The following is a 20715-nucleotide window of genomic DNA, read 5'->3' as shown; positions in this document are numbered from 1 at the left end:
TTTATTATCTAAACTGACTTCAGATTCAGAAAGATCACTCTTTGATTGGTCCAGAAGCACGTGTTACGAAAATCCTTACCAAAATTATAAATTCAGTTAGTGCAACTTTAAAGTTGAATAACTCAACTTCGTGATTTGCGACTTAACCATGGTTTCTGTGACCGCGACCCATATGTGTGATACACAACGAGGCTACTCACATTCAATTGATGCAGTACAGTTGAACTGTTCTGTTTGACCATTCCGACGAGAGTTTATAGAAATTACCAGCTGATCAGACACATCTGCCTCTGAACAAGTATTGCATGACCACTTGTAGGTAGGGTTAGAAATAGAGTCGGTAAACACTTTACAAGTGAGTGTAAGAGGCCCTCCAGGGTTATGTTCTAAATCATAATGTAGCTCCCCTTCAGAGGCAATATCTGTAACAAAATTAAAATGGCACTATAGTAAATAAGAAGAGTAATGATAACGAAAGAAATTTGAAGTAGAGATGTTTCTAAAATCTCAAATTATTTAGCCATCCATAACTAAAATTTAAATTTTTTCTAATGATTCATCTTGCAGAAATAGGGAGAGATGTTTGTCTGTCTGTTGGTTTGTTGCACTTTGCCAGATCCGTATTTTTAGTCCAGTTCATCACACCTTATTCAGAGCAATGATGATGGCTAAAATGCGAGCTGTAGCAGTTTCATAAACGGCGTGTCAAACTCCGTAACAACAATACATGATTTAGCCCTATGTGTATGATTCATCAAATTCTTCAGCATATTTATTGATGCATGATAATGCTAATACATTTGGTCAACATTAGGTTTATTCGACAGAACTGATAACTTAATATTTGATATAACTTATGATATAAGTTATATCAAATATTCAGGTTCCGCGCCTTGATTAGCCTTGCTATTGCGCACAGGGACCTCATCATCACCTTCCCTGGAGTGACCTTTTTTTCTATTTCTCTTGTTCTTCTACCCTACGGGATGAATGTATTCGTGGAGTTATATTTCGCGAAAATTGTCTTTTCATGCATATCCGCGGATGAATTTATTCGCGGCTGAAAACTGCCACTCTCTAGGAAAAAGTTAACTCTATTGCAGCTAGTAATAGAGTTATTTCTACGCATGCGCAGACCTCGTGTTCCGGTTTATAGTTAGCTTACAACTGCGAGGCAATCATGCTAAGCTATAGTAAACAATTTTTGCTGCGTCCAGAGGTTTTCACGAATATTCATCGCTTTGGAGGCCTTTGATAAGCCAACAACTTGTCGTAAGTAATGAGTTTTTCACATTTACTAAATTAGTTGAACTTTACTTTAATTCTTCGGTAAAACGCAATACTTATTTGTTTCATCCCTACCGCTTCATTATTTGTTTTAGTGTGAGAGAGATTTTTCAGCATACACCGAAGAACAATTATTGCAAGGGTGGTAGATGTCATTCTTAGAAGATCACCAATCATTCAGGGAGATCTTGAAATTAAGGTTGAAGTGACCGCAGCTACTTACAAGAAAAATATATCTGTTTTTTAAAAAAGGTACAAAGAACGCCTTTACGAGCACAAATCTTTGGCCAACCGATAGAACTTTGCAATAATAAGCCACGAGGAGAGTTATGATGATAACTTCCTTACCAGCCATGTAGTATAGAGAGAATCGCCTTCAACATCTACCCAAGACAGTGACAGCGACAGAGCTGCTATTACCAAAATAACTAGTCAGAAAGCACCATTACACGCTAGTATTCACGTATCAAGAGTACCAGTTTAATTTTATTGCTAAACAACCGCCATATGGACTAAACTGTTTATATTTACTCCATTCATCGTTTGTAAAATTTTATTTATATTTGAAATATTTTATTTGTACACTCAAGTTTGTAATAAATTATAATATATCTATACATGAAATAAAATATATAATTTAATCATGTTTGCTGCAGCGATATCAAGGAGTTGTTGTTGATGAAGGGGTCTAGGTTGACTGGTTGCTTCTCTGCCAATATTCCTGCCTTGATGAATATTACTACTTGACTCTAGTTTTCGTAATCAGAGTAGGTTGTTTCATTCGCAATCTGCAGTAAACACAAACAAGAAAAATATTAACGAGTGTTAAGGAAGTACAAAAACAATAGCTGAAGTATTTAATGAAAGGGATCAGTTTTTAAACAAAAGAATTAACTAATGCAGTTGATTATGGAAAAATGTATCTGCACTGCAAATCAAATACATACCATAATGTCCAGATCAGAATCATGATCGTCCTCAACTTCGGTATTAGAGATTGATGGAGTTGATTTTAATGTAAAAAGACTAGGAGAGCTTTTTTGCGATGCTGAAGCCATGCCGAATTACTTGCGAAAACCTTGAATAATTTTGTAAAGTTTGACGCAATGGCATTAAAGCTCGAAGCCTGGCGATGATTTTAAAGAAGTTTTGGAACTCGGCTATGTTTAGTATTTCTGCCTAGCGGCTATTTTTCCGATGACGCCATTCTGCATATCTTGTGACAACCTCGAATAATTTTGTAAATACATTGTAAATGTGATGCAATGGTGTTAGCTCAAAGTTAAGGCAATGATTTTAAAAATGTTTTGGAACTCAATTATGTTTAGCATTTATATTAAAAACTAGGCTAGCGACTAGTTTTCAATTTGATGCAGTAGTTATTCTCTCTTGTGATTAAAAATAGAACTAATTATTCACGGAACTTGATAATTCGCGGGATTGACTGTTCGCGAAATCACGAAATTTTATCACCAACAAATATTTTCATCCTGTAGGGTAACTGCAAGAAACACTCTTCATATTATCTTCTGTAGTTATGTTATAGATGAAAATAAACAAACAAACAAGTTAAACCTCATTCATATATCGGTGGCGAGACTCCGGCGGCAACTTGCGCGGCAACATGCGCAGCAAAACGCTTGTGACGCCAGGCTCGACGGTTTCTGTTCACATATAAAGCTGCATCGCCAAACATAATTGCATAATCACATAAAATGTTCGCTCGCCATGCCGTTTTAATAATGGTGACCTTTACATGTACAGTGCATTTCGGGAAGGTTATGCCAGCGGCTTTTCGCAAAATTTGAACAGCGCTAAACTCTGAATTAACCGCTGGCAACTACCAGCGGTACTCGGCGGTGCCCGCCGTGTAGGCTCACATTTTACCGCAATAGCCTGTGGTGCTGTCGCTGGTGCTTTGCGGCGTATATGGGAAATAGGCTTCAAGCTGAAGCCTTTTGGTTTCAAAATGCTCATATTTTTAAAAAATACAACTAAAGATGCTTCAGCAACCGAAATTACTGAGCTGAACTATGGTGCAAGCGATGCCTCGAAATAAACAGTCTGAATGATTTTACCTGTAAAGTCCTGCAGAAAAACAACTTCGGAGGGCTAAATAAAACCAGCCAGTATAAAATGACAAAATCATGAAATGTTTTGTTGCTTGTCATTTCAATAAGACAGAGGAAACATGAAACATGTTATAGAGTCTACTCATATACACTTTGGAATTATGAACGATGGACAAACAGACTAAACTCACAGTGAGGCTCCACATATTCTGACATAATTATGTTGTCAGGGTAAATATTCTCCAGGACTGAATGAGTTGTATCTTTACATCTCAGAGTCAAACCATCTCTATCTTCTATTACAGGTGTGTAACTATTGCTTCTCATAATCACTACATCTTCTTTCAACACCTCTGTAACACATAGATAAAAATATAAACATATCTTAGGATTCCACAATAAACAGTGCAGCTACAAAGCAACTAGATCTTCTAGTCAAATCTAGATCAACTAGATCTAGAATCCAAAATATAATAATGTTACTTAAGTAATTACTTGTCATCCTTGACACTAGCAGTGAGAAACTAACACTCATTTTAGCATTTTTCCATTGCAAACAAACCTCGCGCAATTTTTAAAAATACATAAGTTAACCTTAGCACTACAAATATTAAAATAGTTAATGCTGAAAATGCAGCATAAACATCAGGTTGTTTGAGAAACTATATTAATATACTAATTACCGCTAATAAAAGCTATAAATTTCTGTTACTGGGGGCTAGCTATACAACAGCATCCTAACAGATTTATTAACAGTAAAATGAAATTCTACAAATGATTGATTTTTTATTATCGATTATCAAATAAAATGTTTACAATATGTCATAAAATTCCATCAAATGTTTGTAATTTTATATCCAAAGGTATATCAAACCCAAGACGAAAAGATTTTTAGAAAATAGCAGACTCTCGAGGCGGGAAGGCTTATAAAATTAAGACATTACAAAAATATACAAACAATATAGAATATATATAATGTTGGTTTCAACTTTACTTAGTATAAGCTTCAATATGTTTGCTGAATATTTCTCTATCCCCACTTCTACTACTGAACCTGCACATGGCCAATCCTGAACTTTTATTAGCTTGTTTCTACACTATAGTAAAAACATATACTTTTTATTGATTGTTACCAGCCACTCAGAAACCAATTAGAACTTTGAAGTTTGTCAGAATAATGGATATGTTTAATTACGAATGATTCTCCTCTCTGTTGATAAAACCAATCAGATAAGCTTGCTACACCCAGTGGGTTTCATGTAATCACCAATAATGACCAGTTTCTCTAACACACATTAATCAGCAATATTTTTTTCTTTTTGAGTTTGTATAATACGAGGGGTCAGATATGGACAGATATTAAAATTCCACAATAAACAGTATAGCTACAAAGGAACTAGATCTTCATAAGAAACCCAAATAATATAATTTTCCTTGAGTAATAATTATCCTTCTTGACACTAGCGGTAAAAAATTAACGTTCATGTTTCATATACAAACAAAACTAGAGCAACTATGTTAAAAACACAAATGTTAGCCCCAGTAAAACAAATATTAAATGCAGAAAACATTTTAGGCACCAGGTCATTTGGGAAGATACTGCATATCATAAAATGCTGCTGATAAAAAGTGTAAACACCAGTAAAGGTGCGCGCCCACTAAAGGCGAATTAGGTGAAGCTGTAGCGGCTGAGGCGTCAAACAAAAGTCACCTCAAAGCAAACTTGGTGCAATATCATTCGCGTCCATCAGAAAAAAAACAAATACAGTACACAGTTTTGATTAATAAAGTGATGTTCTTAGTGATAGTGATGTTATTTGCCTTATGTTAAATTAAAATATATTAATTATTATTATTAATTTACTTATCAGCTAGCGTTAACTCTTTTGCGATTTCTTGCCAGTTATTCCTCTTGATATCTTCATGTTTATAATTTTGGTGTCTTTGATTATAGAGGCATAGCCTCTCTCTTACTAGCGCAATGAGTTGCTCTTCCATATCTGATCATGCTACTAATATTAATTAATTAATCAATTTATTATTATTAATACACTAGTGTTTAGTATGACTACGCTTGAAGTTTTGGCGGTCTATGACCTTGGAACAGCCAATAGTGTGCAAGAGGTGGCACCCAAAATCCAACATGTTTGAAGGCTCTAAAAAGCAACAATCTTGCCGCTGTGGCTGCCGCTTTGTCGCAGCGCTTCACTTTCTAATCAAACTCGCTCTAGTGTGCGCACCTTTAACTAAAAACTATAAACACCTGTTACTCGAGGCTAGCTATACTACATCATAACACAATTATTAACAGCAAATAATGGATAGAATTAATGTTGGTTCAAACTTTACCTAGTATAGCAGATGCCCCTACAAAGTAAATTTTAGGTTTTTTAGGTTTTAGGAATTTTTAGGTAATAGGGATTTTAAAGCAACAGACTATGGCTGTTACATAAGTTATGCAGTTACTGTTACGCAGTTTAAGGTCCTTACATAACAACCATTATTATATGAATGCAATAAATCTGCCACTTAATAAGTTATAATATAATAATCCTCCACTGAATGTTGCAAATATATTGTTAAAGCAAGCAAGGTAAACAAAAGTGTTCATAATACTTGCAGAAACTAAAACAAAAAGTAGAAAAGATTATTTAGCAAGGGTGGCTTCTTGATTTCAACAACCAGTTGTGATCTGACTGTTGCTTCCATTTTAGCTTCATTTCATTTTGCAAATTTCTTCACATCTGCGCTAGTCGATATCAGTGTTCAAACGGAACTTTTAGAAAAAAATGAATTTTCTTATTTCGCTTTTATGCTTTTCACAAAACAGGATAAAAGGTTTTATTGGCATGCAAAGCTTGTGCATAATAAGATAATTAAAACAGTAGTACCTGACTATGCCATCATTGTAGAAACTGATAGTCGCTTATCACACAAATTCATATATAAATTAATCGGTTTTAAAAGATCTATAAAGAGTGAGTTCTGACGGACTGTATCAGGTTCGGTACGCTCAGGGTTAAAAATAAAGGCAATCATCTACATAAAACCTTAATTTTGTACCAATCTTCCGTGGGAGGATTAAAAAGAACAACAGGTCACATTTGGCTCATAGTTTGCCCACCTCTGCTCTAGTGCATTCGGTGATAGATCATATTCAAGTATTTCTGAATAATTGTGTGGCTACCTATTCTCTGTGTTTTGTCAACACACCTGACAACCTCACTGCGAACTAGACTGCCAGGGTATTAGTAAATAAATTAGAGAGAACGATATCCATTGTTTCTTCTCTCAAGTGCAGCTAGAAAAAATGATATTTTAAGGCTTACTATGAGATCCTGGATTTTCAAATTAAATTTGAAAACTTGCACTGACTTGAAATACATAATTATTTATGATGTTTTTGGAGAAGCAAATCTTGGAACAACTTAACTGGGCAGATTTTACCAACTACATCAGCAGAGTGATACACAATGTCAATTGCCAGCCAATCAGAAACCAATCAAATCTTAGTTTGCATATGTGTAATTTTGGGCTAATTATTATCTCTATTGACACAACCAATCAGAGGTACAGATCAGAACATGTATCAGATGATACACTCAGAGGGTTTCATTCAATCACCAATAATGATCAGTTTCAGACTCATAGCAATAGTTTTTACTTTGGATTTTATTTCATGCGTGAGGTCAAAATGGTTACTAGATTTTGTGTTATCAAACGATCTATCAGAAATTTTAGTACATTCAGGTGATTTTGTGAGACATGAAAACTGTTAATGCAGTATGACTAGAAATTAAACAAAAATAAGAACAAGCCATTATTTTGTAAAATTATCCACTAGTAACTGTTTCACAAATACATAATTGATGATTACGATCAATCTTGGCTTTATATGGCAATTATATCGTCACCTTGCAAACTGAATATAAAAAGTCAGAATACAATAAGTTAGTTGGTTAATAAACTAGACAGCACACTAGTTCACATTTTGTGGGCTGTTGGTTATCTTATAAACTAGTATAAAGACTCATCTCCGTATATCACTAACCATAGTCATATACAGAGTCAGGACTCCCTCCAGTTGATGTACAGTTGAATGTGAACTCTTTTCCTTCTACTATTTTATCTGGTCTGTTCATTACAAGATTCTCAGGTTTAACTACAACAGAGCACACGATATGTGAACAAAAATCAGACAGACAAGAAAAGAGAATACAAAAAAGCACATGCACAGTCTCAGACTAGTGAAAGTCGAGAGGCTGGACTTTATAGTTGAAGCAAAAGTAGAAAAAATATCAAGTAAAAAAGAAATACAAAGTTATAATAAATATAAAATTATATTAATTGAAAGTTCAAGTATTCCAAATTAGACTAGTTCAACATCTCTATAGCCACCTTCACTCTGCCCTCTGCTGCTAAAACCACTTATCTCCCTTAAAGTGGTTTTTCGCTGTGCCGCTGGTCAACTTTGCTCTGATTAATTAGTTTGAGCAAATTTCTATTACATAATTCCTTCATCTATTATGTATTTTAAGTTCATCAATAAAGGATTATTAATTCCTGTGTTAATCTGGTATGAGTAGTTCTATCCGCAGTTCCCTTAAACAGATTTGGAGAGTTCTGCAGATAAAACTACTTATCAGCTGTTAAGTAGTTTTGTGTGCAGTTGAGGGTATCTGATTCATGCAATGTCTGCTGCAGAAACTATTTATGAAATTTAATAAAAGCACAAGACAAAATTTCAAAGCTTACTAAACAAATATTATCTCTTTTAACCTATCTATATATTTGGACAGCTCAAAGCAGTGTTTACTTACATACTGGCATCTTGAGAACCTGACAACTCGCTAAAAAGCAGCGACACATTTTGATTGTTCAAAATTATGCGGTCAAAAAACAAACCAGTTCAGAAGAGTTTGAGTATATGTAGAGTTTTTGAAAATCAGTTACAATGATAAAAAAACATTCATCCATCAGAGTGTTGACCAGCAAGCAGCGAATAAAATTGCTCTCGCTTTGAGAAATAGAGATGTTAGTTTGTATAAAGGTTTGTACACTTTACTTATATTATACTTTACATGCTGTCCAAAGTAATCTTAACATGACATTTTTCAGGCGATCATTTTAGTACTCTTTAATACATGTCATAATTAATAAAATTATAACTTAATGCTATCACTAATCATCGTTATTATTTTTTATCGGTTCACCTAGCTATATTTGCATCAAATTTTTTCTGGCAATTTTATCTAATAAATTAGATTTATGATTTGACTTTAGATGTTCACTTCTCACTTGTAGAGTGAAGAAAATCGATTGATCAATGCACATCTTTAACATCCAGAATCAAAGCTTCGAATCGTTGGCTTGGCATACTTATGCTTTTGTTAAACATTTATTCATTTTTAAAATTACACTCGCAATCTATCTAACTCCCAATTTGAAAATTTTCAGTAGATACGTGTTAGAATGACATATCTATGAACGACATATATTTATTGCATTTGTTTTATTGATTACAGAATGTTTATGTGGTCCCACCAGCTGAAGCAGCTTTGTCAGTGTGGAAACTGCCATAAATGGAAAAAAGAGACTTGAATATGTGCTGCATAAACCATGATGTTTTGTTTGAGTTCGCTGCAGTAGATGAGTTTGTCTTATTGTATTAGCTGAAACTATGTGAGTGGACTCGACTTGATGGATATTTTTAATAAAAGCTTTATGCGAGAAGAAAAGGTTTTGCTTGTAAAAATTATATAATAGAATAATATTGTTGAAGATAATGCAAAACATGATTTGCAGAACATTGAATATATCATAACCCCGTTGACACCTGTGCTGATATCTTTTCTGATAGATGGATTTATAAAATGCAAGCAGAGCTGCATGGACAGGCACTTTTGCATAGCTCGACCAGTTGTTTAGTACTTGAATCAACTAATCAAATGTGACCAGTGAATTCTTTTCTACAAATTAATACCAATAATGATTGGATAACGCTGACAATCGATTACACAATGTACATGTCTTTTAGGGATGTAGTTGGTTTCCACATGTTCTTTTCAAAGACACAGCTAACATATTTTACTTACGGTAGTAAGAAACTAGTTTTCGGTGTGTGCAATGATACACAGCCCCATCCCCAGGATAGGCGACGGGTATAATGTGGGCGTGAATTTTGGGAGGCTGTATATCCTTAGTGTGGGTAGCGACAGAACTGTGCCGATACAAAGACCTTATTCTACATAGTTCGCTTGACAGAATTACTGTAGACCGGTAGAATTGGTAGTCGGTACTAAGATGTTTACACAGCATTCAGAAGAAACTAATAGATAAGTTTTTAATTTTTCTTGTTTGAGGCTTTTGAGACATTGGTAATAATGTATCTGTAGCTGGATTTAAAATTTTCTTTTAGCCAACACGAGCAAATACAAGATAAAATAGGTATATGCCAATAGAGCCGCGTAGGAGTAGACTTTTATCGCAATAGCCGATGTAAATACGAGAGATAGAGACAGGTTGTATCACGCGTTACATCATTTTGGGCAAGTCTGGGCATGTTTTTTTAGCCTGAGCGTTTTTACCGCAATCGAATGTTTTCGATTTTAATCTTCAAATATCTTGACAATGAGATCGTCTAACACAACAAACAACATAGGCCTATCAACTGATAAACAATTTGTGATTTATTTTCATCAAAGAAATTAGTTGAGCAAAAGAAAAAAGCTGGAGGAGTGATGAAGCCCATAATACACAATAGCATAGCTAGTCGGGGCATTGGGCTTGTCGTCATCGGTTTTATTCACATGTTAAAAAGATACAATCGGAGTTCTCTCTTGAAACTGGCCATCTTTTCTATGCCTTTATAGTCTAGTTGGTAGAGGGGGTCTGCGTGCACCCCCCCGGAAATCAATTTCTAATTGATGTCTTCCTATGGGGAAAAATGTGTAGAAAACAGTTTGCTATGTTAAAAATTTGAAATATTGTCCCACGTGCCTATTTTATGCAAATTAAGCCGCCATTACATGAAAATACTAAAATCGCTATAACTCCGCCAATACAACAGATAACTGCAAAAATAAGGTGTCTAGACCCAGGTTTTGAGGGTCTAGCATCAATATAAGACCAGTCTCATAGTGACCACATGTGTTCCTGACATGTAAGATATGCAAATTAGTGCCGCCATTACTGAAAAACCTATTTTTACCATATCTTTGCAAATGTTATAGCAATCGTGAAGAACGTGTTGTCTGTACCCTTGTTTTATGGGTTGATGTTTATTATTAGACTATATTTGAATGTGCCTTTTGCTTATTTGTTTTATTATAATGAGATATAGTCAGGTAATGAGAGATTCTGAGGGTACTTACCAATTAGTGTTTATTAAGCAGTGAAATATTTTTTATCATTTCATCATAGGTGGCAACACTTTACTGAATAGGAGAGGATGTGATTCATTGAATCCGTGTCATTTATATTGGATGAAGCAGTGTGTTTTTCAGCAATTTATGAATCATTCTAGGTTTATCTTTTCTAGGTTTATCATAATTTAGTCTGCTTATAGTCAGATAGGTAAAAGGTGTTTATATAATCCCTCAAGCTCTATTTGATAAGACAATTAATGCAATTACTTGCATGACTTAGTGTCATTGGTAGTAATATTTCAAAACACTTCATCATGTTGGTTATAGGCCTATACTTCTCATTTCAGAGTAATAGTTTTGGTATAAGTTCGCCATCATGCCAAAGCGAAGGAATGCTGAATCTGCCAGCACTGAACGCACCAGCCTGAGCAAAAAGCCTGCTTCACCTGCACCTGTATGCATGCTTCATGTGTTATCCATCTCTGATCATGGGCCTTTTACCCCACTCAGTAGAATCAAAGGAACTGCATTTGATAAACTAAAGCACCTTCATGAAATCTGGGACCTGCGGCTCTGTCAGCCACATGCATCTCCCTATCGTATGCAGTCTGTATGCGACCAGATTCCTGAGACTGTCCCCGAGGACCTTGAAAATAATGGGTATCACCGTCAGTGTTATCAGCGGTTCTCTGGCAATCTGCATCTTATAGAAAATAAAACAACTGAGGAACCACAGGCATCCACCTCGCTATTGCATTCACCTCGTAGACATTCAACTGGACCTGTCTTTTCAGAGGAGTGCATTTTTTGTGAGAAATTAGAGATCAAAGGTGCTGATCGAAAAACTGTACGACCTGTCCATTTCTCATCTTGGAGAAACAAGGAAAATGCATGGGAACAAATTGAATCGAGAGCTGAAAAAATGGGCATGTTTCGGCTTCATAGACGTGTGAAAAATGTAGACCTCTTTGCTGTAGAAGCAAAACATCACCCATCATGTTTGAGATCATTCCACACTGCATTTGCTAACTTTGAACGCGGGGTTAACAGAGCAAATGACCCAAAGCGTACTGAACACGCGAAGATTTCGGCCGCTTATGAGAAGGCACTGAATTTTGTACGGGAGCACATTCGAACTCATGTCATCCAACGGAATGAAGTCCTGCGTCTAACATCATTGCGCTTGCTCTATATTGAAGAACTGAAACGCAATGGGCAGGAGAATGAAAACTACCGCTCAGAGAAACTCCTGAAACGTCTACAAAATGATTCAATCAAGGAGCATGTGTCCTTTCTGAAGGTTGATCATGACAAACTTGATGCAATTTCATTTTGGCTTGAGTACAATTCCAATATTTCGGTTAACGATGCTTTAGCACAAGCTTACACGCTTGGTAGCAAAGACAAATACCGAAACGCTGCTCTGCTTCTTCGCAGTAATATTCTACAGGCTTACAAAGACTCCAAAGTCCTCCCATGGCCGCCAACATTAGATGATATGGACCTCAGCTGTGATGATCTACTACCATCTGATCTCATTCGTTTTCTAAGCATGGTGATGTCAGGAAAAGAAGACATAGATACAAGTGAAAAGATGAAGTGACTGGTATTCTCCATTGGGCAAGACATTTGCCGTGCAGTGTCAGATGGAAAATGGAAATTACCAAAGCACATGCTACTGGGTGTGACCGTTCGACACTTGTTTCGTAGCAAGCAGCTCACTAAGATATTGCACCAACTTGGTCACTCCGAGACATGATTTTGGTTTAGAGATGGAAACTGCACTGGCCAAGGTCCTGGATGAGGTATCAACCTATCTCACACCCCAGATTGTGACAGGAGAGGGCAACATGGTATTTCATTGTGAGTGGGACAACCTCAACAAAACTACAACGAATGTTCATGGCAGCAATATTGTCAACAGTGCTGGGGGAATCATGGTACAGGAGGTCAAGCCCGGGATCCAAAATTCAAATGTCCGAATGCTTCTAATGATGGATAAATCCAAACAGCGTAGCTTGAAAGTTGATACACCAGAAACCCTCCCACCCCTGCACTTCACTCGTATTGGACCAGTGTTTCCAGATGGCTCTTCATTCACACCACCTGTTAAAAATGAAACAGTTTATACTACCAAGAAAGAAGAGTACTACGTCTGGCTCTTCAGCAGGTATATTGGAAGCAGTGGTGAACAGCCTGTGCCTGGACTAGGGGGGTTCATCTCTGCAACTGGAACTCCGCCACCAAGGAAATCAACTGTTGACTACTTTACACCTATTCATCAACCAATAACTGACAACACAGTCGTTCGTGAGCAACTGAAGCGGTCTGAGGCAGCCACAGCCGAGGTGGCTCAGAAATGGGTCCTCAATACATTTGACCTTGGCGTTTGTATGAAGGCACTCCCCATTATTTGGCGTTGGTCAGAAGAGTTTGCCAAACATGTTGTAATGATTGGCCCCTTTCACACATCCATGAACTTCATCGGCATGCTCACAGGCCACAAAATGAAGGGTTCAGGATACACTGAGATTCTCTTAGAGGCACAGCTTGTGACAAGTGGATCCATAAAAGGTGTTCTTAGCGGAAAAGCATATGCCAAGTCCCTGTTTTGCATTAAAATTGTTTGCGAAGCAATGGAAAGGCTGTTGATTGAACAGTTTGTTCAAAACATTTCTTGTTCTCAACTGACAGCTACTTTCCGGGATTCATCAAAGCTCAGAAAAGACTTCGACGTGGCAGCTCAGAGAGGATCATTCTTGCCGGACCAGCAACAAGAAAGCCATACGACTTCAAGGTGTTCCTTGCAAATGACGACAACAAGAAGCAGCTCTGTCAACTCATGCTGCAGGTATGGAGTGGCCAACAGGCGGCATCTAGACTGGAGAGAACCGAGATGGCAGTACTGATTGTCGAGGGGAGAGCTCATCAGTTCGTTTCCAAAGAAGGCAAGGTATGTGAAATTGCACCTTTATTTTTAGGATGACTACATTCATTTACATGTTAATCCAAAATATGCTCAATGACCTTTTTTGTTTCAGGTCGAGGTGCTTGAGATGCCCACTATATACAGTAACCAGGAAGAGACAGATACGAGAGTGGTGTTGTACCTACATCATGCTGCTGCTCTTGGTTACAAGAATGCTGTGGTTAGAACCCCTGACACGGATATCTTCGTGATTCTACTCTACCATGCCCATGCTATCAAACTGACTGTGTACCTTGATACAGGATCAGGAAAGCAACGTCAGTTCATCAATGTATCTGAGCTTGCACAATCATTAGGGGAGGACTACTGTGCTACCCTTCTTGGCTTCTATGTCTTCACTGGGGAGGATTGTACCAGTGCTTTCAAAGGAAAAGGGAAGGTCGGTCCACTAAAAAAGCTTGAGAAGAACCCGAGATTCCACAAGGTGTTCAGAGAACTTGGGAATGACTGGAGCATAAATGGCCTAATGTTGAACCAGTTAGAACAATTCACTTGCTTGATGTACAGCCAAAGTCGTGATTTGTCTGTGGATGCCGTCCGATCTAAGATGCTTCGAAAGATGGTAGGAGAAAATGAAAAATTAACATTGAAATCTAAGGTGGACTTTGCTCGCCTCCCTCCATGTCTTTCAGCATTGAAGCCCCATGTCCAGCGTGTGAACCACCGGGTTTGTTTGTACAAACGAGCTAACAAACCCATTTGTGAAAAGCCAAACCCCTACGACGAGGGCCAGGGATGGATAAAGACAGAAGAAGGCATGCTGGAACCATTGTGGTCATGTGGTCCAGTACTACCTACCTCACTAGTTGATCTCCTTGAAACTATTGATGATCAGGAGGAAGCAGAAGATAATTGCGAAAACGAAGAAACAGATTCATTTGACTTCGACAGCGATGAAAGCGATGACGATTGAAGCTTGTGATGACGGAACATTTAGATGATTTCCAGAAGCATCTATATCTTAATTTTTTTTCTTCTTAATGTGCAAATAACACTTGTGATGAAAAAACGACTGGTCTTATGATGTTCATTCACCCTTAAAATACGAGTACAGGCAACACGTTCTTCACGATTGCTATAACATTTGCAAAGATATGGTAAAAATAGGTTTTTCAGTAATGGCGGCACTAATTTGCATATCTTACATGTCAGGAACACATGTGGTCACTATGAGACTGGTCTTATATTGATGCTAGACCCTCAAAACCTGGGCCTAGACACCTTATTTTTGCAGTTATCTGTTGTATTGGCGGAGTTATAGCGATTTTAGTATTTTCATGTAATGGCGGCTTAATTTGCATAAAAAAGGCACATGGGACAATATTTCAAATTTTTAACATAGCAAACCGTTTTCTACACATTTTTCCCCATAGGAAGACACCAATTAGAAATTGATTTCCGGGGGGTGCACGCAGACCCCCTCTACCAACTGTACTATTAATAGACTTAGGGAGTTGATTCCAAAAAATGGCTTGGTGGAAATCCACCCTGCGATGGCCTGCACGGGAAGAAGATTGTGGGAGATTTAGACAGGAATTTGATAATCGGGTTTGATGTAATGTGCGAGGGATGTAATTACAATGAAATTCTTGATGAGCTAAAAGTATATTGCGATATGAATATAGTGAACTGATAGGTAGTATGGATGATGATTTAAAGAGGTTTGGTGTGAGTGAGGCGAGGTTTTTTTGTGAATGGTCCTTATCATGCGTTTTTGAAGTGTTATTAAATTTGGAAGATGGGCAGGAGGGGCATTTTCCCATGACTCAATGCAATATGAAAGTTTAGAATTAACCATGGAATTGTATAATAAAAGCAGAGGTTTGCGGGGTAAATATTCAGATGAGCCTGATAAGGGTCTCAGTTTTTTTAGCAAATATTTGATGTGTCTTTTCCAAGTGAGATTAGAATCAATGAAAATACTTAAGAATTTAGTGTGAATGAAAAATACTTTCTTTTAAAATTAACTCAAATTTGACGCAACCACATCTTTAATACTTCAAAGAACATGCATATAAAAATGAGTTGCAAGTTTTGGACCAGAGGTTACGTTTAGCGAGCAAACCTTTACGAGTTGCGTTTGCGCTAAATGCAGCGCATAAGTTTTGCTCTACCACAAAATTGTTTGGAGGCTAATATTAACTAGTTCAGTGGTGCAAAAGAAAAGGTGAGACCAGAAGATATTGTGGAAAATATTGGACTAGAAGATGTTCGTTCTATCGAAAGCAACAATCAGAACACAGCTATCCGAGCAAACGATGCAAATATTTTTGTTAAAAAAACATTAATTTTTGTTTCAGCATGTAATATAAGTATGGTTTATGTCATTTGTATCATTTGATAGATTATCATTGTATAACTTATAAATATGCAGATTTATAGCATGTTATTTAATAGCATCCTTGCGGCTATCGTAACACGGCTTACAATGGATCGATGCTCATAACTCCACTTCTATAGCACATTAAAAGCTAATTTTTACTGTAAACTATAGCAAACATATCAGTGAGTGCAATGAGATTTTATGCAACATTGTTAAATATAGATATAAAATAAAATATGCCTTCAAACTTAGAATAAAATAATAATCTAAAATGCTAACAAATTGCAAAGAAGGATGCAGGCTATAATATCATCGCAGGTCAATTGCAAGCAATAGATGTCAACTGGTAGATATATCTCGGTTTCTTTATGCATATTTATTAAGAGATCTTTGACAAGTTAGAGGTAAGTTAGCAGATTTATTGCATGCAAAAGGTTTTAAATCGCTCCACCGGAAAAAGAGAAAATATAGGCAAATTTCTTTTCGCCCGGAATCAGGTCAAATTTATTTTACCAAAATTCTGACGAATCATTTGAAACATACACCGATAGCCTCTATTTAAACGCCGCCTCCAATTGACCACCGCTATAGATGAGGGGTTGAAAAGTAATGTGTCGCGGCAATCAATTAGAGGTTTTAGGATATATGCAAAACTAATAAAAATTTGAGAGATAGATTATAAATTTTGATCTCCAGAGTCTTATGAGGGTGCTACAGCAACGAAACCACACAACAGTGCAGTTACAAGGTGTCAGTAAACAAAGTGTTAACATAATTTGTTTCATCACAGAACTTACTGGTACCAACTAGTAATACACTTAGTCTGGCATGTACAAAGTTCAACTGAATTTGAAAAGTATCAGTATATGAGATCAATTGTGCGAATGCACTGAAAATTCATTATTTAATAATACATCTGAGTAATTGTACTGCCAAATCTCTATTTGTGATTAACTTATAATAATGTTTAAAACAAATAGGATTTTAAATCTAAATGAGTTTCAAACATTCATCACTCAGTTTCTGAAAACACAAGCATTTTGGAAGTAAAACTGAAGAGCCTGATAATAGAAAATAAGAATGACAGTTATACCAAATACATATAAGCTTTAAATTTTACCTAGTCTTAGTTAAAGTAAATGATACTGTGTATCACTCCATGACCACATAACATATGATCTTAGGCATCATCAAGCCTATAATAGTTATTAAGGAAATTTCCATAACCATTTCTAACTGCGGAATGAGTTACATGAACTACAACATATTCTTATGGAAATGATTTATTTACTACGCAACAGTCTGGGCATACAAAGACAAGTGAAAAGTGACTTGCTCTTCTATCACACAGAGAGAAATTTTGATTGAATTTTAAATCATTAATAAATCTAAATTCAGGGTGACAAAACTGTACTCAAAATTGATTTAATCTGCATTTAATAATGATTTACCTATGCCAACGCATACTGTGGCTATTAAATCATATTATGATTGATAGCTGAGCTTTTGTACAGCTTTGCTAGTGCCTTTTCAATCATATAATGATTGATGGTTGAGCTTTTGTACGGGTATACTAGTGCTTGTTCAATCATATAATGATTGAAAGTTGAGCTTTTGTACAGGTATGCTAGTGCTTGATAAATCATATAATGATTGAAAGTTGAGCTTTTGTACAGGTATGCTAGTGTTTGATAAATCATATTATGATTGAAAGTTGAGCTTTTGTACAGGTATGCTAGTGCTTGATAAATCATATTATGATTGAAAGTTGAGCTTTTGTACAGGTATGCTAGTGCTTGATAAATCATATAATGATTGAAAGTTGAGCTTTTGTACAGTTTTGCTAGTGCTTGATAAATCATATTATGATTGATTGTTGAGCTGTGGTACAGGTATAGGGGCCTACTAAGGCTTGTTCAATCATATTATGATTGATAGTCGAGTTGTTGTACAGGGATACTTTTTGTAGAAATAACCAAAACTAAATCATTCTGTGATTCAGTGCTGTACTGCTATGGATGCTCCCTGTTCACTCATGGTACTGTCATTTTTAAATCAGAATAAAATTGTAATTTTATACCAGGAAAAGACAATTACACACTTGAGTGAACTGATTACTATGAACTTCTTATTTTTATTTTCATGAAATACTGAGGTTAAATATATGTATAAGCAAAATATATTATGATAACTTTAAAGCTATAATATGAATAAAAAGGTTAAAAATGAACTGTTTTGCAATGAAGTATTTACATGTAAATGTTTACAAATAATTATAAAAGAGAAATTATTTTAATTGAGTACTAGCGACACCAGCCGAGATACCATCAGTTAGAGTTCTAGAGAAGCTGTTACTTGACTATCCCCATCATTTGAAGAAGTCTCATCTGCAATGCAGATTTTGTTGTCATCAATGATGAGAGCAGCCGTAACAGACATTCCACCAGAACCCCAACTGATGAATGGGCTTGGATGTGGTACCTCTGGTTAACCACAAACAAACACTTAACATAGACCAGACATGCATCTACCTCAGTTGCCATCAGGAACACTGCTCCTGTTGACAAAACCAGGTAGATGCATTCCTGTTCATTTGTCAATACAATGGCTCCTCTGCTGGTTTCATCCAAGGTACTTTGCGAAAGTCTCTCCATAAACAGGCTGGTGGCTGTCGACTTGCCCCTCAAAACACATTGCTTTTCATCATCAAGCTTGTCACCTATAACATCACAAAGGTAAATTGGTAAAAATTGGTACAAAGGTAAAAATCATAAAGTTAATAGCACAGTTCATAACTAATAGTCATGTAAATGTTCTAAAACTAGCAATATAGTGATGTGGGTAGGTAGGATTAATGATTAGGAGTTACCTAACTCTGTGTTAAGGATTGAGTGATAACTATAATACAATTCATAACTAAGAGCTCTGGTTACAACTAGTAATATAGTTATGTGGGTAGGTAGGGTAAATGATTAGGAGTTATCTAGCTTTGCGTTAATGATTCGGAGTTATCTAGCTCAATGGGGAATATTGATTTACTCAACATACACTTACAATTTGAATTAATGTTTTTCAACTTACTCGTTTTAACTCCTTCTGTTTCCTAATAAGGAGAGTTTGAGTTCTTGAGATCATGTTAGGCTGAAGGTTGGCCAGCTGGTGTTCCATCAGTTCTATAAAAATATCTTCATCGACGCCTTGGTCTAAAATTGATAGAAAAATTTAAATGATATATTCTGGTTGAATATGTGAGCAATTTTTTCATAGTTGTTCTGTTGTTTCTGTGAGGTTAAATATTATATGTTTTAAACAACAGACAATATATATTAAACTATAAAAGATTTGAGATTGTGAATATAGTCTTAAAAATCCCAATGCAGCCACCATTACTCTTGCTCCAAGGGGTGTGCGTGTGTTCTATGATTTTTTGTGATATCCAATGATGTAGTTCTCAGGAATTTTACATTGCTTAGTGACAGAAACATTAGTATGACATTTATTATAAATTTTTGGCTAAATAGTGCCATGTTGTATGTTATACAAACTCACCATGGCAGGCTTTCACAATTGATTATCCAAATGACTGCAGAAAGTGTGATGGCACAGATGACACAAGCTCTTCATGGTTACTTGCTTCAATATTGTCTATGTCGTCACTACGATATATTTTTTAATTATCTGAATAGTTGTCAATTGTGTTGTGTATCCTACTAGGTGATCGCTTTAACAGTATCAAGTGCAAAATGACCATTGCCAGCTTTAATTCTACAAGGATGATTTGAAAATGCCTCCCTTGTTTTCATTGGTCAATGCGATGAATAGGCTGCCCAGCGCCTGAGCCGCTTATCATCATCATAGATATTAGGCATTTATAGCTTTAAAGCAAGACATGGCCAATTTGTTGTACATGTATTGAGCAAAAATACTGTGAATAATAGTTAACCGTGGAATGCAATGATTTTAGTTTGTATTTTTAAGCTAGGAATACAGAGAATTTAAAAAACCCCAAGATGGCAACATAAGTAAAAAAAAGACATAATTAATATGAGTTAGTCTGGATAGGTTCTTTTGGAGAGGGAAAGAACCGTGCCTCTACCCCACCACGCAATATGTGTAGTGTAGCTACTTGATTTGACTTGAAAACAAATAGCTTATCTTATACTGAATATTGTATTATGGATACATTAATCATTTCAGTTGGGTTGAGTATCAGATAGATGTTGCAACAGTGGCGAAGATGTGCGGTGTTAGGAATGCATTACTATCATGTTTTTTTCCTTATTACCACGTAAATAAAATTTTGTGTATATACTGTATTGCACCAATAAGCAACGAAATCGACATCTATGTGATACTGTGTATAAATGTCCGCTCATGGAAAACCATGGCCACCCCCTTGGCTCACATATAACCACCTTAACTCCATGTTTTAAGCAACACTTACAAAAGTCAAATAAACATACAGGTTACAGATCTTCTGTGCACTACAAATGACGATGCAACTTAATAGGAGAAATCAATCTTCACTCAGTAAAATAAAATACACTAAAGGTTTCTATGTATCAGATTAAGTGAAAACAATTGCCAGATCATTGCTCCCAACCAAATGTTTCACTGGTAATAAGTGTATTTTATCGATATCAGGCAAGGCAAAAGATCCTAAATAAGTGTAATGTA

The 20715-nt window shown here is 36.1% G+C and overlaps 1 protein-coding gene across 1 annotated transcript in view; it reads right to left on the bottom strand.

The window, feature by feature from the left end:
• The window catches only part of LOC137396817 (uncharacterized), an 89879-nt gene that overhangs the window by 7647 nt on the left and 61517 nt on the right, over positions 1-20715 (bottom strand). Inside the window, exon 7 of the mRNA XM_068083130.1 lies at positions 201-422. Coding sequence (XP_067939231.1) covers positions 201-422 — 222 coding nt within the window. The remainder of the gene's footprint in view (positions 1-200; positions 423-20715) is intronic.

The sequence above is a fragment of the Watersipora subatra genome, chromosome 5, assembly GCF_963576615.1.
Source record: "Watersipora subatra chromosome 5, tzWatSuba1.1, whole genome shotgun sequence".
Classification (NCBI taxonomy): domain Eukaryota; kingdom Metazoa; phylum Bryozoa; class Gymnolaemata; order Cheilostomatida; family Watersiporidae; genus Watersipora; species Watersipora subatra.
This window is presented reverse-complemented; position numbering and strand designations above follow the sequence as displayed.